This window comes from Vanellus vanellus (genome assembly GCF_965231255.1).
Source record: "Vanellus vanellus genome assembly, chromosome: 19".
NCBI lineage: Eukaryota > Metazoa > Chordata > Aves > Charadriiformes > Charadriidae > Vanellus > Vanellus vanellus.
This window is the reverse complement of record NC_138924.1, coordinates 505,178-528,097: the sequence shown is the minus strand read 5'-3', so window position 1 is coordinate 528,097 and position 22,920 is coordinate 505,178. Positions and strand designations below refer to the sequence as shown.

The 22,920-nt window shown below is 54.9% G+C and overlaps 3 protein-coding genes across 3 annotated transcripts; 1 reads left to right on the top strand and 2 right to left on the bottom strand.

Moving 5' to 3' along the window:
- Window positions 1-91: 91 nt before the first annotated feature.
- Window positions 92-4,093, bottom strand: NSUN5 (NOP2/Sun RNA methyltransferase 5). The gene is made up of 10 exons (XM_082492996.1): window positions 3,980-4,093; window positions 3,462-3,584; window positions 3,211-3,385; window positions 3,022-3,130; window positions 2,609-2,747; window positions 2,077-2,192; window positions 1,478-1,656; window positions 1,191-1,395; window positions 964-1,116; window positions 92-748 (listed from the first exon to the last, which is right to left on the bottom strand). The coding sequence occupies exons 1-10, from the start codon at window positions 4,070-4,072 to the stop codon at window positions 643-645; spliced, it is 1,398 nt and encodes a 465-aa protein (XP_082349122.1). The 5' UTR covers window positions 4,073-4,093; the 3' UTR covers window positions 92-642.
- A 2,757-nt stretch (window positions 4,094-6,850) lies between these two features.
- TRIM50 (tripartite motif containing 50) lies at window positions 6,851-11,253 on the bottom strand (the record flags this gene model as incomplete). Its single annotated transcript, XM_082493136.1, has 6 exons — window positions 6,851-7,649; window positions 7,959-8,083; window positions 8,368-8,390; window positions 8,707-8,937; window positions 9,851-9,946; window positions 10,849-11,253. 6 exons carry the CDS (start codon window positions 11,251-11,253, stop codon window positions 7,042-7,044), a joined length of 1,488 nt encoding a protein of 495 aa, XP_082349262.1. The 3' UTR covers window positions 6,851-7,041.
- Window positions 11,254-13,820: 2,567 nt separating this feature from the next.
- FKBP6 (FKBP prolyl isomerase family member 6 (inactive)) lies at window positions 13,821-22,286 on the top strand (the record flags this gene model as incomplete). The annotated part of the gene is made up of 7 exons (XM_082492900.1): window positions 13,821-14,034; window positions 15,294-15,383; window positions 15,880-16,082; window positions 17,373-17,492; window positions 18,566-18,760; window positions 19,088-19,197; window positions 22,208-22,286. 7 exons carry the CDS (start codon window positions 13,821-13,823, stop codon window positions 22,284-22,286), a joined length of 1,011 nt encoding a protein of 336 aa, XP_082349026.1.
- Window positions 22,287-22,920: the final 634 nt, after the last annotated feature.

Sequence of the window (22,920 nt, the reverse complement as noted above, 5' to 3'; positions counted from 1 at the left end):
ACAGGGCCAGCAGTCCTGGGTCTCGCTTTCCAACACCCTCCAGCTGCCCCTGTTCAAAGGCAGGCGTACGGACAAGATCATTATTAAGAAGTATTATTTCACTTCCCCCTCCCTCGTTCCCCCCAGCCACTTTGGCTCAGCTATGAGCAGTGGCAATTTCAGGGCAAGCCTGCACAAACATGCTGGAAAAGACAGTGAAGAGAGAGCAACTTTAATGTTTCATCCCTACAGTCAACGGCTTTTCTGAAACCCTGCATCAGGCCAGGGGAAGGATTTTTAGGGGAGGGGGGAACATAATAAAATGACACCCTCTAATCCAGCTGGAGTGCTCCAGCCGCTCAGGGTGCAGAACCAGGGGCTGTGTCAAAAACTGCAGACTTCCCAGGTCTGGCTTTGGGGACCAACTTTCTGCCAGGGGCAGCCCTGGAAGAGTAGATTCCCCCTCCCTGGCACTAGGGCTGCCCTAGGGGTTGGTACTTGGTCCCAGGGGAGCAGGGCACCACAGAATTCCACCACGGCTACAGCTTGCGCAAAAGCTTTACTTGTGTTCAGAGGCCCCACTGTCCCCGGGGCAGTGGTGGCACTGGAAGAGTGCTCCCCACCAGTCCCAGCTGGGTACTGTGTGGCCCTAAACACGTTATTTCACTCTGTCACCCGCTGCTTTTTCCTCTTCCTCTTCTTGGGAGCTGCTCCTGGCTCTGTTCCCTCGGCGTGCTGTAGGTTCTTCTCAGCTGCCGCGGGCAGGGAGCTGTGGACAAGAGCAAACAGCCTGAGCCACGCACCGCAGGGCCCGCTCGCCGTGGTACTGCGGCTCCTGCCCACCCCTGCTGCAGCCAGACCCCTCCACCTCCTCATGCCAAGAAGGCAACACCTTCCCCCTGACTGCCCCGAGCCCAGCCATGGTCCCCCCCCAGAAGCTGCTGAAAGCAGGCAGAGTCCCCCTGCCCAGGGTGCCCCTCTCACCTGGGGGCAGCAGCCCCTTCCCCGCACCGCTCCAGGACGGCCACAAAGAAGCCGTGAGTGAGTGTGTCTGCAGGAGAGGCGCGGAGGCAGCACTCGGCCCCGGGGAAGGCAGCGAGTCCTCGGCAGGGCCAGGAAGGGAAGGCGTTCACCAGCCTGTGGCGTGGGACAAGGGTCAGCGCCGAGCCCTACAGCGTGTCCCCCCCTGCGATCCCCTGATGCTGGCGCACCTGAAGGCTGAGCCCCGCTCCTGCAGCACAGCGTGCACCACATCCTCGTTCTCCTCCCGGTGCAGCGAGCAGGTGGAGTAGACCAGGCGCCAGAGAGCTGGGAAGCTCAGGGCATGGCTCAAGACCTTGCGCTGGAAGCCGGCCAGTGCCTGCAGCCGCTCAGCGCTCGGGGCAGCCTCCTCCCTCGGCAGCCGGTTTATCATCCCTGCAGGGAGAGCAGCCGTCACCCCCGGCTCCACACACCCAGAGATGGCTCCAGGTGGGGCAGCCGGAGCCCTGCACGTTACCTGAACCGCTGCAGGATGGGTCGAGGAGGATATAGGTCACCTTGCTGTACTGGGGGTCTGCGGGATCTACCGTCAGGAAGTCCTGCTGGGCCAGCTGGAAGCCGGTGACCCCAGCCCGCATCAGCATGGTGTTCATGGTGGCCAGGCGCTTGGTGTCCACATCAAAGGCAAAGATCTGGCTAAAGGCAGAGCCCGGTGCCCAAGAGAGGTATGAGCATCCCGCCCGGCCCCAGGAACCACACTGACGGTGGCAGCTGCCCCAGCAGCCCCAAACACCGGCTGTCTGCCGGGTGGGCAGAGCTCGGGAGCTGCTCCCCCCGGCAGGAGTACCGAGCAGGGCCGGCCTTGGGCAGAGCGGGGTCAGGGGCTGGGAAGTGAACCCCAACGTGACTTCACATCCCCTCAGGCCCTTCCAATGGCCCAGTGCTATCAGAGCCCCCAGCCCACCTAGGGAGAAGCGGGCATCAGCCTGAGTTAGCAGGGCAGGGTGACAGGCTGCAGCTCTTCCTGCCACCTTCTCCTTGTGCTCTCTGTGGGCTCAGGGGGCCCAGGGCCACCTGCACCCCTTCCCTCCCCCCAGCACACAAACCTGCCCTCACCCCTTGTTCTTCAGGATGGCAGCCAGGTGGCTTGTCTTGTTCCCCGGGGCAGCGCAGGCATCGATGACGTGGGAGCCGGCGGCAGGGCCGAGGAGGAAGGCAGGGAGGCAGCTGGCCTGCAAGAGGGCAAAGCCCCATAAGAGCACCCCAGGCCCCTCCTCAGGGCATGGCTGATGCTGCAGGGTCACAGCGAGCCACTTGTCACAAGTCCCCGAGGGCCACCAGCATCCACCACTGGAAGCCTCTGCCCAGCTCACAGCCCCATGACCCTCCCAGCTGCTGGTCCCCAGCTCCTACGGGCCATTTTTACAGCCCTGTTCAGAGCAATTCATCCTGTACATACAGGCTGTGGAAGCAAAGCCGCGGGGGGAACCCCACAGCTTGAGGCTGCATTCACAATTTCTGCTTAGAGTTCAAGTGCTGCAGCAAAGCTGGCTCAAGCCCAATCCTCAGCACATAGGAAGGGGCCAACCCTCCATCCATGTCAGTGGTTCTCCCGCCCCTGCAGTCTCCTGCTCCCCAGCTCCCCCACCTTGTCCTGCAGAATTATGTGTCCTGAAGTATACAGCAGGTTGTCATGGAAGTCCGTTTGGGGAGGGAAAACAAGCAGCTCCGGGAGATGAAGATCCAAAAAGAATTTCTTCCCGGAGAGGGCCCTCAGTTCCTCCACGCTGCCCACGAGGCACAGCGAGGATGAACACACAGTCCTGCTTCACCGTGCCCCCACCAGAACCCAGGCAGAGAAACCCTTTTGTCCCAGGCCTCCTCTCCACTTTGGCACCACGCAGTACCCGGAGAGGTGGAAAGTAAGAGCGGGGAGTGATGGAGACCCCAACCTGCCCTCCGCAAGCACCAAGACCAACAACCCTTCCCAGGACCTCATCCAAAGCCCTTGCTACTTGCTGACGTCCCAGATAAGGTGGGGCAGCGCATGGAACCACTCACCTGGCTGCCTTGCCCAGGTAGGAGTAGCCCTGGCGCTTGAAGAAGTCAATCACATCGTCCACACAAGTCTTCAAGGTGTTGACTCGGACGTAGCGCGGTACCTGGGAAGCTGGGTGAGCCCATCGGGTCAGACACAACCCACCAGTACTGCCAACACAGGGAGAGCACCCGACCCCAAGGCCCACTCACCTCCGGGGCTCACTGCCTGCGCCGGGGCCAGGAGGTCCTCGTTGCGGCTCACCTTCTGTTGCACCTTCAGGCGGGCCAGCTCAGCCTCCAGCCGGGCCCGGTGTCGCCGGGCCAGCGCCTTCCAGCGGCCCCCACACTTCAGGCCCTTGCCAAAGAGCAGGTCGTACACCAGCACCTGCGGGGATGTGAGTGAGCCTGGCCCTGCCCCACCGGGCCCTGCTGCCGAGGAGCCGCCCCCAGACCCGTCTTACCTTCGCCAGATGCAGGGGCAGCTTCTTCTCGGCCTGCAGTAGCGCAGCGCTGGCCAGCAGCTTCTCCAGCACCGGGGAGTAGCGAAGGGTCTCGGACACCAGGGCGTACAGCTGCCGGACGTGCTGTGGGGTGGTCAGAGGCTGCTTGGGGACAGGGACAGGACCTCCCCGCCTCGGGCCCACCCTGCCTCGGGACTCACCCCCTTGGGCCTAACCCACCTCGGGCCTACTCCCCCCAGGGCTAACCCCCCTTAGGCCTCCCCTCCTCGGGTCTAAACGCCCCGAGCCTCCCCGCTTTGGGCCTCACCTCCCCCGGGCCCGCATTGCCACGGGCCTCCCCCCCCTCGGGCCTCCCCCCATCGGACCTACCCCCACTCGGGCCTAACCCCCCGCCGAGCCTCCCCACTTTGGGCCTACACCCGCGGGCCCACACTGCCTCGGGCCTACCCCCCCTCAGGCCGCCGCCCTGCCCTGCCCTTCCCTCCCCCTCCCCTCCCCGGTCCCCGCGCCCCCCGCACCGGGAAGCGGCTGTTGTACACCAGGCTCTTGATGCCGCCATCGCCGCGCTCCAGCCCTTCCAGGACGGCGGCGGCCGCGCTGTACAGCGCCATGTCCCCGCTCGGCCTCCGTCCCTTCCCCTCCCCTCCCCGCGTGCCCGCCCGCGCCGCCGCCACTTCCGGCGGTGCGACCTCCCGGCCGGCAGGGGGCGGTGGGGCCCGGTGACTCCCGGCGGGGCGGCAGGGAGGGAGGGAGCGGCCCGCTGCGCCAGTGACGGTTACTCCGGCGCGGAGTGCGCGTCAGCGGTAATTAACGCGACGCAGCGGTAATTAAGTGACGCGCGGGGGCGGCGGAGCTTTCCTGGGGGCTTCCCGGGCGTTGCTCATGCCGAGGTGAAGCGCGCCGAAGGGCGGCCCGGCCCCGGCTTCGCTGCTGGGAAGCTCAGAGGAGGCCATGGGGGACGACGGGTGCCAGGGTCGGCCGAGGTACGCCGGCCTCCCGGCCCTTGACGGGGGTCTGAACCCTGCCGGCACCCTCCGGCAGGAGGAACTCCAGCCAGACCGACTGCAGCGACGTGTGGCCCGGGAGGCACGCGGTGAGAGTGCCGCGGAGAGCCCGCTGGTTGCCGGCGAAGTCTGCTGGTGACGCCAAAGTGAGCGGGGAAGCGGACACTTGGGAAAGGGGAGTCACCCTGCAGGAAGACCTGGATAGGCTGGAAGAATGGGCTAACCCCGTTCTTATGAACCTTATGAAGTTCAACAAGGACAAGTGTAAGGTCTTGCACCTGGGAAAACATAATCCGGGAGCGCAGCACAGGCTGGGATCTACCCGGCTGCGGAGCAGCTCTGTGGAAAGGGGCCCGGGGGTCCTGGTGGAGAAGCAGCTCAATATGGGTGAACAGTGTGCTGCTGCGGCGAAGAAAGCTAACAAGATGCTGGGTTGCATCAACAACCTGCAGAGACAAAGAAGTCATTATTCCACTGTACTTGGTGCTTCTCAGGCCACACCTGGAATACTCTGTTCAGTTTTGGTCCCCACTATACAAAAAAGATGTGGACAGGCTGGAGAGGGTCCAGAGAAGGGCCACCAAGGCTGAGAGAACTGGGTTTGTTCAGCCTTGAGGAGAGAAGGATTAGGGGAGCCTTTATCACCACATTCCATTATTTAAATGTGGCAGCAAAGAAGATGGAGACTCCCTTTTTACAAGGAGTCACATGAAAAAGACACGGGGTAATGGGTACAAGTTACTCCTGGGGAGATTCCGACTGGACACTAGAGGAAAATTTGTCAATGTGAGAACAATAGGCCACTGGAATAATCTCCCCAGGGAAGTGGTGGATTCCCCAACATTGGCCACTTTTAAAATTCAGCTGGCCAGGGTGCTGGGCCATCTTCTCTAGACTGTGCTTTTGCCAAGAAAGGTTGGATCAGATGATCCCTGAGGTCCTGGGATTCTATGACTGAAATAGAATCATAGAATGGTTTAGGTAAGAAAGGCCTCAACAACCTCTCTGGGCAACCTGTTCCAGTGCCTCACCACCCTCACAGTGAAAAACTTCTTCCTAATGTTCAATCTGAACCTGCCCTCTTCCAGTTTAAAGCCATTCCCCCTCGTCCTATCGCTACATGCCTGAGTAAAAAGCCCTTCCCCAGCTCTCCTGTAGGCCCCCTTTAGGGACTGGAAGGCCACAATAAGATCTCCCCGGAGCCTTCTCTTCTCCAGGCTGAACAGCCCCAACTCTTTCAGCCTCTCCTCTTAGGAGAGGTGCTCCAGCCCTTGGACCATCCTCGTGGCTCTCCTCTGGACGAGCTCCAGCAGGTCCATGTCCTTCTCATGTTGATGACTCCAGAGCTGGATGCAGTACTCCAGGTGGGGTCTCATGAGAGTGGAGCAGAGGGGCAGGATCCCCTCCCTTGACCTGCTGGCCACACTTCTGATGCAGCCCAGGATACGGTTGGCTTTCTGGGCTGCAATCACACATTGCCGGCTCATGTTGAGCTTCTCGTCAATCAGAACCCCCAGGTCCTTCTCCTCAGGGCTGCTCTCCAGCCATTCCCCACCGAGCCTGTATTACTGTGATTTACTGTGACGGGTGGTGTGGGTGTTTAGGGATGAGTCCAATCGTGTTGTACCCAAACAACTGAAGGGTGTAAGAACCCCATGTAAAACCCCATTCGGGTGCTCCAATTTGGTGGGGACGCCTCATGCACAGGAATAAATATTTACCCTAGTCATGGTATATTTTGTGTCCTAACCTCTCCTCCGTCAGCGCAGGCCAGTTTGGTGACAAGCCCTACGAATGGGACCCCAGTGACTCTGGTTAGTAGTGACGCCGACTCACCAAGAGGTGGTTGGGGAGCTGCCCCTGGGCTGTGCGCAGGGCAGCCACGCTGGTCGGGCCATGCTCCCCGCTGTGTACAGGCGCCCAGCCCCGCTCCCCTCACACTGCCGGACACATGTCCCACCCAGGAAGGCTGTGCGCGTGGTTCCCTGTGCCAGCTCACATCCCTGAGGCGCTGGAAGAGGCGTTGCTCTGGGCAGGCCAGCATCCTCCCACTGGGGGCTGACCTCTGTTGCCTGGCAAACCGTGCTCTGCTGCTGCTTTTTTGGCTTCTGTTTTCCCTTCCTGGCAGCCCTTCTGCAGAGCACTGCAGCTGCCCGCTCAGCTCTGGCTGCGTTCAGTTCCTCAGAGGCAGTACCCAGGTTAGCCAGCAACCAGCTCATCTAACACAAACTCTATTTATTCAGAAGACAGACATGTGAACAAAGACCCCCGGATGCTCACAGCTCACGCTTTTCAGGCAGGTGCTCCTTTCCATAGGGAGATCTTTCGCAGGCCAGACGTGTTTTAGGCTTTTGGGTCAGCCTGCTATATTGGTGATGGGGATTCACAGGTCAAGACTGACATTTTATGCTCTTAGAGGAGAGGGGAAGGACACTCCCGTGCTGCTGAAGCTCACTCTGTTGTACCACAGCTTCCACGGGAGGACAACCCTGCACACAGCCTGACTCTCCTCTGCCACAGGCCCTTGGGACTCAGCCACAGCCTTCCCTGGCCACAGCCTCATCCCGCCAGCTGGGCTATGGCTTTGTGGGTTCCTCTGGGGCAGGATGGTTATATGGTACCTGGGGGTGCCGGCTCATGGTGGGCACGGGCAGGATGATGGGGGGAGAGTAGGGCCCTCGCTCTGGCCAGCACAGGTCCACGATGGGGTAGAGCTGGCCCTGGAACTCTGCCTGGAAGGTGTAGATGGGGCTGAGCTCGTCGGGGTTGTCGGCATTGTAGAAGGTCAGCTCACCCTTCTCGTAGTGCAGGTAGATGCCGATGCGCTGGGGCCGGGCGGTCAGTGGTAGGGTGGCCCGCGGGGTGTTGAAGGCCTCGTAGACTTTCCCTTCCTTCAGGCCGATGAGCCACACACCATTCTCGGGAGACTTGCTGAGCTTCCCTTTGCGGCTCACTGTACCCTTGATGATGCCCACGCGCCAGTGGTTCCTGGTGCCCACAATCACCTCCCAGTAGTGCTGGCCACAGGAGAAGCCCTTGCAGGTGAGGATGCAGTTGCTGGAGTTGAAACGCTTGGGGTTACTGTCCCGGCGCTGGTAGAGCCCACACTGCACCACCGTGTCACCCTTGAAGAGCTCCAGGAGGGGATGTGCTGTCACCGGGTCCAGCTTCAGTGTCTCTGGAGCTAGAAGGAAAGCAGGCAGGCTCCAGGCACACCGATAGGCAGGGGTCCAGCTCCGGGAAACCCCGGGGGCTGGCACAGCCGGGCAAGGTGGCACTGCTGAGCTTTAAGCAGCTGGAGCGTTACGCCAGAGCAGGCTGCTACCAGCACGAGACACGGCCAGCCACTGCTCCAGGAACTCTCCTGGGGGTGAGGAGCGCACAAGCAGAGAGCAAGACGGAGGCCGGGGCAGCGTGACGCTGGCTGGGCAGCCTGTCCCACGCACCAGTGAGTCAGGGCACCCAGGGCGCTGCCAGTGGGGCAGGTGGGTACCTGGCAGGACGCGGCGGTGCAGGCGCTTCCACACAGTCATCTTGATGTCATCTTGGTGGAAACACGGCTTGAAGGACACAGGGCTGAAGATGCCATCGCCTGGGTACAGGCTGGGGAGCTCTGACCTGGAAAGACATAGGCAGACACAGGAAGGACCTGTGACACAAGTGACAGGGATGGCATGTCACTTGCTCTCACCTGGCCACTGTGTGTAATGGAGCCACTGGTGTCTCGCCAGCTGCTCTTGCCCTCTTCTGGGCTGTGCATGGCTGTGGCCATGGCTGTCCATCACAACAGCAGTGTTCATGCGAGGCTGCCCCAGCAATGCGGAGCTGCCCACTGGCCTGGAACCTCTAGCCCCAGTGCGGAAGCACTGCCATCCCCATTGCTGCTGGGTCCCATCACTCACCTGAACTGGGATGAGCTGTAGTTCTGGAAAACACAGGGAAAGAGAGAGTCAGTGGATGGGAGACTGACAGAACAGCGGCTCCACACATCTGTGCCCTGGTCTGGAGAAGCCAGGGCTCTCCTCTCCTCTCCTGGGAGAGCTATGGGCATCGCCCCTCGCGGGAGGCAGGTCTCTCCCTCCTGGGGAAGCACTGGCTGGACATAGGACACCTACATGTCACTTCTTGTGCTGTCCCAGCTGTGCTTCGTGAGGGTGCCCGCTGCTCAGGGCTATCAGCAGCCGGCTCAGGGCTGGAGAGCCTGGCTGACCCTCGCTGCCTTCACTAGCAAGTGCACTCACCCGGACGAAATCAAGCTGGCTTTCGTTGCTGAGTGCCTCCAGGGAGCTCTGCATCTCCTTAAGCCTCTGCAGGGCATCCGATGTCTGCTTCACCTGGGACTCAATGGAGGTGATGAGCTGGGCAGCCTTCCCCTCGATGCTCTCCAAGAAGGTGGCCTTCTCCTCGTCGATATACCTGTGCAGCTCCTGGAACTCCTTCCGGATCACCCACTTGAAGACATCCGCCTCATTCTGCCAGGAGACAGCAAGTGGCTGTGCAGGACTGCCTTCCTCCATCGCCTTCAACCGCTTTTTAGTTTCAGAGCTGTCACCAGCAATGTCAACATGTCCCAACAAGCCACCCTCCACTGGCTTTCCAAATAAAGTGCAGTTCTGTATAGCAGGGTAGATGTTGTTTCATCCTGCTGTCCTCAGCCACTCACCACCATGGCACCCCAGCCTTACACCTCTCCTCCCCCAGATTTTGATTTCCTGATGTCCCAACCAGCTTCAGCAGGGCCTTGAAAGAGCTCTTGGACCCCTCTGCTTCCAGGGCACAACCTGTGTCCTGGGCTAAAGGGGAGGAAGTGCAGCTCCAGTTGCATTTGGGCTGAGCCCTTCTGAGGAACCCCACTGGGAAGCTTTAGCCTCAGAAGGGATGCCAGGAGGCCCCTTGGAGACATCTATTGTGTGGGAAATGGACATGCAGCTAAACCAGGCAGAAATTCAGTGTGAAACCAGCAGCATTGCTCTGACTGGGAAGCGTGTTCTGAGTGGGGTCACTTGTTATCTCCCCACCTCCAAGGACATTCGGTCAAACCAGCTCTGAGTGGTGCTCTTGCCAGGATGCTCGGTGAGAGTTACATCACCCCTTCTGAAAATAGGGCTGTGCCACCAGAGAGGGCTACCTCAACCCTTCTCAAAAACAGGTCTGTGCCACCAGAGAGGGCTACGTCACCCTTCCCGAAAGTAGGTCTATGTTTAATCCCTGAGTTCTGTGGAGAACACAAACCTCAGGGAACGGGGTAGAAGATAAGCCCTGTCTGGTATCCCCGGGAAGGGGAGTAGAGGAGCCAGGGAGACACAGGAGCAGAGGTTGCTCCAGGGGCTGTGTGGGACACAGAGGGCTCAGGGACACAGGCTCCCTTTGGCACATGACACTCACTGCGATGCGGCTTTTGTTGTTGATGAGCTTGCTGAAGTGTTCATCCAGGTTCTTCTTGTACTGGTGGATATCTGTCAGCAGCACAGACAGCTCCTCCTGAAAAGACAACACCTCTGTAGGACAGACCTCTGTGGCAGCCTCCTTGATCGGAGGCAGTGCTTGTCAGCCCCTTGTGGAGCACATGGCCCTCAGAAGCTATGTTCTCCTAAGCTTTCTCTAAAGCCTTCTGGGGCCCTGCATGTCCTGCTGATCTTTACTCTCTTGATCTAGAGGATTTGGGGTTGCCAGAAGCAGGAAAGCGCTCAGAGCATGGCCCTGATCTGGATGCTGCTGACCAAGTAGTCTTGCCAGGAGCACCATGTCTCTGCTCCCGTTCCCAGCCCTCCATCTCTCACACCCCGTGGTGGCTCTGCACCGGCCAAGCAGCCACAAGGCAGCACCAGGCCAGCAGCACCCTCTCAGTGCCGATGCTGGGAGCTTGGCTGGGACAGGAGCGTTTCTGGTGCCTCCTGCTCTTATCTGCCCGGTGTCAGGAGCAGAGGGGACGGGTGGCCCTGTGCTTTTCCATTCCTGGGGCTTTCATGTGATGCTGGGCAGGGGACATCAGCTGTTTACTCTGCCTGGCTGGGGCCCCTGTTTCCCTGCCTCCTTGTTCTCCTGCGGCACCTCGCCTCAGCCCTTATCTTCAGACTTTCTTTGATGGTATTTGGAAACAGTCTTGAAAGGCCCCGCCGGCACACCCTGACCCCCAGCTCTCTCCACTGCAGTTCAGCCACCAAAACCATGAACCTGCTCAGCTGAGGACGTGCCGAGCCTGAGAAGCAGCTGCACCCCAGCCCAGGGACCCTGCCCCACATCTGGCTGTGCCATGGGACTGTGCTCGCCACAGTGGCATCATTTCCAGCCTGTCCCTTGAAGGAGAGGGGACATTTGGCCAGCAAGCACTGCAGGTGCCTTCACCCCCAACCCTGGAGCCCTGGCTGCCTCTGCCTGCCGACCTTCATCCGGCAGTAGGCAGTAGAGATGGGGGTGATCTTGTGCTGGCGGTGGTTGCCGATGGTGCCGCACAGCCCGCAGATCACCTCTTGGTCAGCCTCGCAGAAGAGGCTGAGGGGGTTGTGGTGCGTTGGGCAGGACTCCGGGGTGGGCTCTGCCTCACCCCAGCTCTGCAGTGCCTCAATGACACGGGCCAGAGTGACATTGGGTGGTGAGGCGCTGCAGTCCACAGTTTGGCGGCACACGGGGCACAGAAACTGCCCATCCAGCTCTCCAGAGAGTGACACTACGCAGGACTTGCAGTACGAATGGCCACACTGCAGCATCAGGGGCTCCTTGAAGACCTCCAAGCAGATGGGACAGAGGAGCTGGTCCTCCAGCTCATTGATGCTCATCCTCCGAGCCATCCTGCCACCTTCCCACGCAGCAGCACAGACCTGGCCTGGGAAACACGGGTGGGAGATCAGGTCTGTTCCAAGAGCAACATAAGCAGAGAGGAGCGAAGACAGAGAAAAGGTGAAATGGAGAGACACCTTCACCTCCCCAGCAGCAGCACAGACAGTTGCACACACATCATTAGGCTCCAGGCAAAGTTTGAGATCCTTGTTTTAACCCACGATGGGTTTGGGCTCTGGAGACATGAGACCACACCTGGCCATGCCTGTTGGATCTGCCTAAGGTGTCAGAAGGGACCACCAAGCTGTTACCCATCTTGGGCCTTTGCCTGGTAGGGGTGTCAGGCTGCAGCCCAGCTCAGGGCAGACATGCCTATGTGTCATGGCTGGAGACAGAGCCGAGAGGGATTTCCTGCTGAAAAATTCCAGTATTGACCCTGGCCTGTATGAATTTCTACACATCTCTTTGGGCTTATTGTCTCAGTCACAGACATCCTCAGAAGGACCGTCATTAGCTCAAGTGATGCCTCTAAGCAAAAGCAGAAGGAAACCATAAAAAGCACATTTATCTAGGAGATAGGGACAACCACCACACGATAAACACCCATGAGGCTGGATTTGACCTGTATGAGGGTTGGGAAGCTGAGGCACAGTGAACAGGGCTATCACTGCAGCTCATCCCCTTGAAACACACTGTGGACTCTGGTCCCTACAGCGCTCCACACTCCGGGCCAGCACTCCCAAGAGACACAAGCCCAAATCCCAGCCTCTCCCCTCAAGCCCTGGGGCTGCACGTAGCCAGCTTGTTGAACAGCTTTGTTCAACAGGTTTGTGCAGTATTGCCTCCCCTGCTCTTCCCGGCACTGTGGGATGCAACTGCCAAGATCCTGGGCAAGTCAAAGACATGACCTGAAGTCAAAGAAAATAAACCTGAAGTCAGAGACTCGGTAATTTCCCTCGGGAAAGGGGAGACAGCAACCTGAGTTCAACTTTTATCATACATTGCTACAGGATCCTGGTGAATCAAGGAAGGGTTGAATGTCAGCCTGTGACCCATCAGACACCATAGGACTCTGTATAAGGGAACCAGCTTCAGCTGCTCCCTCTGCTCACACTGAAACACCTCCCGGAGACCCGAATAACAGCCTCCTGCTCGCCACACCACTCACGTGTCCTGCACTGCTTCCTCCCGGCCCAAGCTCAGGCTCCACTCATTCCAGTGTCCCAAGTCTGACGGACGTCACTCGGCTTCTCCTGATCAAGCTGAAGATTTCCACCCCATCAGAGGGGTGGGCAAGACAGGTGGTGGTACTGGCAGCCCCTCGGCAGGACAGGGAGAGGAGCTGCTCGCTTCCTGCAGCCTCAGCCCCACCAGGGATGTCCCTGCTCGTCCGGGAGAGGCCAGGCAGCCTTTTGTCCCCCTCTCCTGCTCTGAGGAGGATGACACACCCCCACGAAGGGCTGCCCACCGCCCTGCTGCGCAGGTACAGGCACACACATCATATGACTGGAGCCTTGATAAGAGCCAGCGGTGTTTGCCTCTCTGAGCGGCCGTCTCCCTGAGTCCCGGTGAGGTTTCACTGCTTGGGTCAGCGGAAACATTCTCACCAACACCCCTTCTCATCAACTAACCCCCTTTTTTTTTGGTTGAAACAGTGGGGCTTTTTGTTGTTTGGAGAAAACCTTTCTTTCTTTCGGAAAAGACTGGAAGGAAACCCAAAGCATCGCTCCTCCAGTGTGGGGCTGAGCACACACGTGTTTTTGTCTGACTGCAAAAAATGGATTCTCGTGTAATTACTCTTGCTTCTTAACTTGCAGCCAGCCTGCGGCTTCCCTCTCAGCATCACCCGGGGGGGCAGGGGATGAGAAACGCTTCTCAGCCTGGAGGGTCCAGTCTTGGGGAGGCTGTGGGTGGGGGGAAGCAGAGACAGAAGTTAACAGATTAGCCCGGGGCTCCCCCCTCAGCCTCAGACTGGAGGCGCTGGGTCTTTGGGCCGCAGTAAGGCGGGAGGGCGCAGCACCCATCCCGCTGGGGGGCTGCTGGGGGAGGACAGGGACGTCCCTCTCTCGAAGGGGCCTTTCCCGCAGCCGCGGGAGCACCCACGCCCAGGCCCCCCCAGTCCGCAGGCCCCACTGGGCCCGGACGTGTGGTGCTGGGGCTGCTGCCAGTGCCCCACGGGGGGGGGGAAACCCGGCCCCGGCCTGCGAGCAGCCACGTCCGGCGGGACCCTCCGGGTGTCCCTGAGGGACACACTGCCCGGAGGAGGCTGCTCAGCCCCGCGCGCCCGGCGGGACAAGGCCTCGGTACCGGGACCCGGACTCCGCCGCGCCCCGCAGGCCGGGGCGGCGCCGACTACATCCCCCAGGGTGCACTGCGCAGCCCCGTGACGCACCCATCGCCCATTGGCCGGTACCTGCGCAGAGGCGTGTCCTCCCCGAGAGGCGCCGGCGCGTGGCTCTGAGGCGGCGTGTTGGGAGGCCGTCGCTCCTCGGAGCGTGATTGGCTGAAGGCTCAGCATTTTATGGGCGGTGATTGGTGAAGAGGAAGAGGGGCGGGGCGAGGCGCAGCGCTGCAGGTGATGGCGGGCGGCGGCGGGGCGGCCGGCGAGGCCGGGGTCAGGCCTGAGTCGGAGGGGAGGTTGCAGTCGGCGGGGCGGGCCACGGCCATGTCCCCTTTCCAGTGTCTGGCGCGGGTCCGGGGCCTGCAGGATGTAAGCAGCGATGGCGGAGTGCTCAAGGAGGTGCTGCGCCCCAGCAGCGGGCAGGCCGTGCCCCCGGCCGCCTCAGTGGCAGGTACTGCTGTGCAGGCCCAGGGGCCTGTATTCGTCCTGTGGGCTGTGGGAGGCCGTGTGGCAGCAGCTGGGCACACACACGCCCCCACCCCACCCCATCACGGCACCCGGCCTGGCTTTCACACCTTCGCCAGGGCTCTGTGTTGCCGGCCAGGCATCCTGCTGTGGGTGCTGCACAAGCTCACAGCTCTGCTCCCCGGAGTAGTAACATCGTGCCCTGCTTTGTGGGTACAAGCCTACAGGCTCCACTGACCATCTTCTTTATAAATGGCGATTGTTAAATTTAATCTGTGGTTAGCAGGATTAAGAAAACGTAAAATTCTTGGAAGCATAGACTGAAGTTGGGGTCTGGTGCTCCTCTATGTCATTTACATCTTGGTGCAAGGTCCTTGCTTTGGTCTGTGTGGCTGGGCCTGAATTGTGTGCTGGGGGAAGTAGAGAGTGCAGAACCTGTTGTAAAAGATCCCCTGAGCCTCTGATGTTGACGTGCTGTTGGCTGGCAAACCTGAGTGCTTTTGGTTTCAGCATGATATCATAACAAGAACTTATAAGTGCTTATATTGTACAATAGTATGTTTCTGGTTCAGAGACTGCTCTCCCTTATCAGTGTTCTAGCACTTGGGATACTCTGTTTAACTTCTTGTGGCTGACGGCTTAAATGAAAGGGCATCCTGACCTTGAGAAAAGCAGAGTTTCCAGGTTCCACCTGTGTTCCCAGTACAGAGAAGAAGTTTGAAGCTGAACATGGTTCTTGAAGTGCAAGGGCCTGGTATCATGTCAAGGGAAGCCCACTGGAATTATCTGTACAGCTCCACGGGAAGTGGCTGAGCTTGGAGGCATACATTTCCCCTTTTGTTTCTCTTTCTAGGGCTCCAGCTTTGGTTGGGAAAGGCTTGATTACATATTTCTGCAGATAATCGGGGCATTTTAATCTCTGCAGCTGAAGTTTCAGTTCCAATTCTTAGAAACACAAAATCACATCTCTTGATTAGAAAGTCATCAAGACTGTGAAGCAGCTGTTTTATTTGGTGTTGATGTTAAAACATAATCAACACTGCTTGGATGTGACCAGGTTTTTGGTACAAAGACAAGGTAGTTTGTGATGACTCTGATGTTCTACAGCAGAAGGAAGGAAGGAAAGCAGGATAAAAGGGTGATGTTGCAAAACCAACTCCTGGTGTGTTTCTGATGGTACTGTTGCTGAATATGAAATCATACTTTTGCTTTTCTCTTCTCCCCACTCCTTGCTTTGGGCTGCAGTGAAGTACTCTGGGTATCTGGAACACAGGGATGAGCCCTTCTGCACAAATGGCTACAGCAAGTCTCCTAGGCTGATGAAACTTGGAAAAGGTAGGTTTGAGCCAAAAAGTTTGTCCTGGGACTCAGGGTTATAAAGACCAGCCTATTAAGACGTGACAATTTAAATGCTGTTAAGTATCTTTAGGTTATTTGAAACCTTTAAATCTTGTTAATGGAGTCCAAAAGCCTCCTGCTTTGCACAGGTGATGGTCAATCTGGAACTGATCACCCTCTGCCCCACTTGACTGTGGGAGCGAGCAGCAGTGCCCATGCTGTTCGTGGCAGCGGGGCTACTTGCCCTGAAGCACCTGCTTGTCTCGGTGTTTTTAAATCACCTGAGAGGAGATGTTGCTGTTTACTGTGTGCTTGGTCCCACAGCAGACTGCCTTAATAAGCCATAACAGGGGGCAGCTGAGATATGCACTTGCTGAGATATGAGCTACCAAGGATTTTTTTTCCTCCAGGCTTTTGGAGGAATTGTTGTTTGGAGTCTGAGGGGGTTTCCAGGTTTGTGTCTCTCATGACTTTTCATTTCTCGTTGCGACAGACATTACGCTGATGGGCCTGGAAATTGGCCTGCTGACAATGAAGAAGGGAGAGGTGGCAAGATTTGTCTTCACGCCAGATTATGCCTATGGGCGGCAGGGCTGTCCTCCTCTCATTCCCCGGAATGCTACAGTCATGTTTGAAGTGGAGGTGCTGGACTTCCTAGACTCGGAAGAATCTGACACATTCTTTGAGTTGACTGCTGTGAGTTGCCTTAATAAGGTTTGAGACCTAAATCTGGAGGATAAACCTTTGTTGTCTTTCCTTCCAGTTGCTCTTGCTCATTTATTACATGTGTTTAGCTTAATTACAGGTGCAGTTATCTAGACCCTAGGCTGCTAGCTGCACTCTGATACAAACACATGCCCTCTAACGCTGCCCCTGCACACCTTGCTCTGTTTGCACTCCTGTGCTGAGGGAGAAGCTGAGTGCTGCCTTTGTTTGCTCCCTTGTGCTGGAGCCAGTGAAATGACTTCCATTTATTTTTAGCTTTATGAGAAACCTCATGCTTTCGCTAGAGGGCACCAGCTTCCAGGAATTTCTCTGAAGGAACAGTAATGAGCTTGTCTGTAAAAATCCCGTTCAGTCTGCAGAGTTCAAGTGCCCCCCTCCCCTCACCCCCTGCCCTTTGTCTGTGCTTCTTGGCTGCTCTCCCAAGTGCTCCTTCACTGTTCCCTTTCCTCCCTAGTGAGTTACGGTGTTATTGTTAATTCCCCCTTTTCATGTAAAGGGCTTTGGACTGCGGTTATGGGTCAGTGAGTGGGGCACAGGCAGCAGCGCTGGTAGGGGAGGCCCTCCTCATTCCCTCCTGCTGCTGCACAGGCCACTTTGTCCGCACATAGCCCTGCGAGCAAACAACACTTGTTGCAAGAGGGCTTACTCCCCTTCTTGCCAGTTGCCCGCCCTTTCTGGCTAACTGTCCTCTCTCTGTGAGCTGGTTCAAATTTGGAAACTCAGGAGAAAACCTATCCCTGAATTTTCATCTTTTTTTTTTTTATTATTGTTTGTTTGTTTTGCTGGTTTGATATCTTGTGCTGGTGTCAGGCTGATCCCAGAGCTGGCCTGAGGCAGCCGCCATGGGTGATACCGAGCCATTAGAGCAACGAAGCCTTTCAGTCAGCAATAGCATTTGTGCCAGCAATAGCATTTGTGCTAACTCTCTGCTCTGTGCTAAGCAGGTGAGAGTTGGGCAGGATTTAAGAACAAATTCCTGCTGTTTTTTCCCCTGCCCTGGAGTCTGTTTGGTCCTGGTGAGCTTCCTGACCTGGTTGGTAGCACTCTTCAGCAGGAGTTATCAGCACAAGAATGGTGGCATGTTTTAGCCTGGTGAAGGGAAATGCCACGTGGTGGTGGCCAGGCTGGACACTGCGGGGGCCTTGGCAACGGCCTGGCTCCTCCTCTGTGAATAGAAGGGAACTGTGCAGGACTCTCCTGTCTGAGCTCTCTGCTTGTGTTGTTTTGTTTGAGCTGAAATTCGGGTATTTCTTTACACAGGAGCAGCAGGATACATTTCCGCTACAAAAGGTGTTGAAAGTGGCAGACACGGAGAGAGAGTTTGGCAACTACCTCTACCGTAAGCAGCACTTTGAGGGTGCCAAAGACAGATACAAAAGGGTATGACACCAGAAAAAGTGCGTTTTCCATTGTGAAAAGCTGTGAAAGCAACGATTATTAAGTGCTAGCTCACCATAACAAGTACAATTTAGAGGTTAAGTAACTTCATTATGTTTTCCAGGCATAGTTTATTATTTAAGAACAGATTTTTAAACACATGCTTTTGTGTGAGTGGCAATGGTAAATGACGGAGGAGAAGGGTTGGCAGAAATGGGCAGACCCCTTTTCTTTCAGGCTTGTTCCCTATGGGCTCTAGCTGAAATGGAAGAGTACATCTTGGCGGCTGTGTGAACCCTGAGTAGTTTGCGTGGCTGACTGCTGAACTGGAGCCGTCCAGGCCAGCTTCTGCTGGGAGATGTTATAATACAGCATGGTCTTGTATAGCAGCAGCATGCTAGTTAATGCTTTGAGAAGTAGTCTAGAATCCCTGCAATCTGGAAACGGAGACATCCCTGGCATCCTGAGCACTCTACTTTCAGCCTTCCAGTTGGGAATCACACAGTACTTGAGGTTGGTAGGAACCTCTGGAGGTTCTCTAGTCCAGCTCCCTGCTGAAGAGAGGTCAGCCACAGCAGGAGGCTTCCCAAGACTGTGTCCGTTCAGGCTTTGAACGCCTCCAAGGACAGAGACTTCACAACCTCTCTGGGCAGGAAAATACTCACTTGTTCCCAAACTGGAATGCACTTGCCTTTGTTTCAGAAGTAGTGAGGGTTAGTGAGATTTTTCTTCCCTCCATTTAGGGTTGCTTTTTCTTGGTATTTCTTTGTAATAAAAATAATGTAAATTCCCTCTCTCCCTGTAGTATTTCATTTCTGTCTTTGGCCTTAAAATCTGGGTGTGTATTTTTATTCTGCTGCTTTCAAGTTCCTCAATAGGTTCCTAAACCTGTAGTCTTATAGCTGAGCTGGCTAGTCGTGCTGATAATGCCGTGCAATATATTTAGAATTTTGGTTATTACTATTTTTAACTGACCTAGGTAAACAGAACCATGGATGTAGCTGGTTGATGAGATGGAATTCTCACTTTCCGTAACAGATTTGTTGTGCTCTAGTTCTTTTTTCCTGTCTGTTCAGGCGTTCTCCATCCTCCATCGCAGCCCTTCTAATGAGGCAGAGCAGTGTCAGATCAATGCTTCCAAGTTGCTGGTGCTCCTGAATCTCTCGCTTACTTACCTGAAACTGGAACGTCCTGCCCGAGCTTTGATGTATGGGAAGAAGGCCTTGGAGATTGACCAAAGAAATGCCAAAGCACTGTTCAGGTGTGGCCAGGTGGGCAAAAATAAATTCCTCTGGTAGCCACATCAAGAAATACACCGGTCTGACTGGCTATGAATGAATAGCTTCGAATGAACCAAGGGGAACCACTAATTCTGGGCCAGGCATCCTAAGCTGCTGCAGCAGTCAAGGTGGTTTGTCTGCGTCTGACCTTTTGGAAAATCTCTCTCTTTAAATTTGTCACATAGATCTTGTCATGGGGTATTCCTGAGCTACCTGGGTCTGTCTCAGAAATGTTTGTGGCTGCACATGTTTCGGCTCTGAAGAATGGCAGCGAGTCTGTATTTACCTTGTGATGCATCTGTTTTCTTTCAATGGCAGGCTTGTCTCTGCATGACAGAATACGAAAAAGCACGGGATTTCCTGGTCAGAGCTCAGCACATACAGCCGTTTAACCAGGATATTAACAATGAGCTGAAAAAGCTGGCAAGGTGAGAGAACTCCTTTCCATCCCTGTGGAAGAGAGTGCTTATACAGGCTGGAACACCCACTCAAAAATATTTAAAATGTTTAAAAAAAAAAAAAAAAAAACACCCTAAAACGCAAAACTTCTGGGTTAGTAAGCAACTTGGGAAAATGGAGGAGGTTTCTTTTAGTGTGGAGACAGCTGATTCAAACGTTTTGCAGACACAGCGGTTACAGGTGATAGGTGAGAAGCTGAGAGCACCCACTCTTTCCATACGGTTTCTCTGGGGGAATGTGTGTTATGCTCCTTGCGAGTACGTAGGTCAGGGTGATGACAGGGAGACAGGGGCTGCTGAAAAGCCTCAAAACCAATGAAATGCAGTAGGCTGGCGCTCAAGCCGGTAATGTTCTGGATTGGTAAATATGACTTTCATTCCCTTTAAGATGCGTTGGTTAATTGCAGCAGCTCTTCTGTACTGCGAGTGCTTTGGTGTACAATGCTGCAAATACTAATGCTTGTTTAAAAGTGAATTTCTTGCTGTCTTGGAGGTAATAAGTGAGCAATCCTGAAGGCAAACTTTCCCTGTTCCCGCAGGCTGAGTACAGCACAATCCTGCCAGCTTTAGTCATGCCCCACCAAAACATGACTAACGCTAGTCTCTGCCCTCATTCTGTTATTCCCTTTGAAACTGGGAAAAGCACTAGCTGGTTCCCAAAAGTGTATGCTGTACTTCTGGCACTGTTCACAGACGCAGAAGGCGATGCAGTCCCCAGCTTCAGAGATGACAAAGCAGCCCTTGAATACAAACCCTCTTCTTTTGTGTGTCACTGCAAGGCATTTGCAAAAAGGCTTATAGGCAGCAGTAGCATCTCTTGTTAGAGTAGTTGGTGCGGCTGGAAAAGCCAGTCTCATGAGCTGAGTGCCTTCATCGGGTAGTGTTTTGGTAGACAGCTGTCCTTGCACGTTGGTGTCCTGTATACCCACGTTGTCTTTAATAGTCTGTGATAATACCAAGTCTTCAAACTTGTTCTGTTACTCCTGAAGTACAAAGAACTTGAAGGCAGTATCAGCTGCTGGTCTGGAAATCTGAAATAAACCGTTGCTATTCATCCTGATCTGTCTCTGGGTATGTAGCTACCAAATTGCTATAGATGAGCCCAAGTAGTTATGAAATAGATCTGGATAGCCGGCTAGCTCCTCTTGGAGTGGGTAGTGTCAAAGACCCCTGGTACAGTGCTAGAAATCCTGATTCTGGAAGCCTCGTGTGTTCCCTTAGACTTATTTGAAATATGTTGGTAGGTAAAAGAGAAATCTTGCTAATAATGTTGAAGTTATGCTGCCAGGAAGCAACAAGGCATTCTGCCTTTGGGGGAGCAGTGGACGAGCTTGTTAGCTCTAACTCTGGAGGTAGCAGCACGTACAGCTAACACGTGTGTCAGTAAGCTGAGTACGCGTTAAACCACTGTTGTCTTGGAGTTTCTGCTTCAGTGCCAGTTAAAATTGGTGTATTTTTTCCTTTTACTATGACAAAGAGTGGAATTAGTATAAAATAGACGATGTTATTGGGTGTTGTTAATTATGCCATACCTCAGTCTAGATCCTGTAATGTTGCCAACCTGCCTTGCCTGAGAAAACTCTTAATGGGATCTGGCAAATGCTTGAGAAATGGAATATGAATCAAAATCTTGGTCTTAGAGGCATTTAATTTCCTTACTGGGTACATTTATACTTTGTAAAAAGGAATGTTGTGTGTTAATTGACAGCTACCTTTTGCTGTCTAAAACAAAATTTCGAAAAGCAGCTGTTTAACAGCTGAACCAAGTTCTTGGCAAAATTCACTTCTCTGGAGAACAACAGGCAGAATCCAGGGTGAGGGTTTTGTGGAATACATGTCTGGTCCAGCTGTAGTGGTCTTGGTGGTGCAAATTCTGCTGCTGGATTTGGTATTTTTATTCGAAGGCTTGCATTGCGTCAAATCCAGAACAAAATGGGGTTGTTCCAACACCTGGCATGAATCCGTGCCACCGAATGAGGGGCTTCTGGATTTTCTGCAGGAGTATCTACAGTCTAGGAGGGCATCCCTCATCTACTCGGTGTGGACAGTTGTGGCAACATCTGTCTGAGACTTAACAGAAGAGACTTGCTGTGCTGGGATTTCACTGAATGGAACACTTAGCACCCCTCAGTCCAGAACCTCTGATGGTAGGGAGCTGTTGGAGCATTAACCAGTGTCACACTTGTGCTTTTTCTGGTGTATTGCAACAAAAACCTTTGCTTTTGACCTTATATGGTAGGAGATGCAGGAGAGCTGACCATGTGGGCAGCCATTGATCCCTGGGACAGTGCCCAAACTGAGTCACCCTCTGCTCAGGGATTCCTCACCAGTGAGACCTTGTTGCCGGTGAGGTGAGAGCACAGGGTGCAAAGGACAGTGTGCTGGGAGAAGCAGTGATTAAAATGGAGCAGTCTGGGAAGCTTTTGCCATGCTAATGTGATGCTGTCAGGGAAGTGGGAATGGAGGAACCATCTGCCCTGTCATCCACTTTGTCGAGACACAAACCTCTGCTGTCTCCTACCCATCCTCTGCGTAGATTTGGTGGCAGTGGTAGATAAGCTGGAGTAGGGCGCTTGGGTGATGTCCCTTGCTAGGTGCTGAAGGAGCTCACACAAGGAGTGGCACAAATGAGGAGACAAGAAACTGGACCACAGGATAGAGGTGGGGTTTCCTCTGCATCATCATATTCTTGCAAAACTGGTGTAGAAAGCATCTGGCTACCAAAAGTCAAATGATCTACTAGCTAATAGTCACCAGCGGAGCCGAGACCCAAGGTCTGGGGCTGAGGCACAGTGTTTCCAGCTCTCCTTTCCTGACATGGCAGAAAGAAGGGCGTGGAGGAGCTGTCTCTCTGATAACAGTATGTTCTTACACTAGGCTAATGTGTTTATATAGAAAAAATAATACTTATTTTGTGTTTGTGGCACTGATGGGCAGGCAGTCCACAGCCCGTGATGCCATGCTGTGCTCTCATTTGCAGCTGCTGCAAGGACTACATGGAAAAGGAGAAAGAAATGTGCTGCCGAATGTTCGCCCCTCCCAACTCTTCTTCTGGCTAACTAGAAATAAAGGTAATCAAGCTGTGAAAAAGGCTGAGGTCTACCAAAACCTCTGTCATGTCTGAACTGTGTTTTCAGGTGGGGAACCTGCTTCTCTTCTGCATGAGAGGGTTTTGGAGACAAAATATAAGGTAACAGGAGTGGGTGGAGAGGAAGGGGCAGGATGGTGGGGTGAAACGCTGCTGCAGTGTCGGCTTGGGGTATCTTTCCTGTGAGGCAAGCTGGCGTGGGACGGGAACCTGAAACTGGCAGCACTTGAGTAAGTTTGGTTTTGTTGTTTCCTGTGCTGCTCATCCCAGCTATTCCTTGTCAGAGCCAGGGGGAAAAATAGCTGTGCAGTCTTGTTTCTCTGCCAATTAAAAGAAACAAAAAAAATTGTTCCTGTCAAATTTAAGAATTGGATTTCTTCCTCCCCTCCAGCGCTCCTGTCTGGAGCTGTTGGAATGCCTCACTTCAGAAAAATCTAAATATTTTATTTCTGGGTTTTTTTAAATATTAAAAAACCTGTTTGTATAGAAAATTTCAAATAGATGTTTTGGACTCTTTAAAGCCTTAAATCTTCTAGCAAAATTGACGGGTTTATAAATGCACAAAGGCTCTTTGATCATTTTTTTTTTTTTTTTTTTTTTTTTTT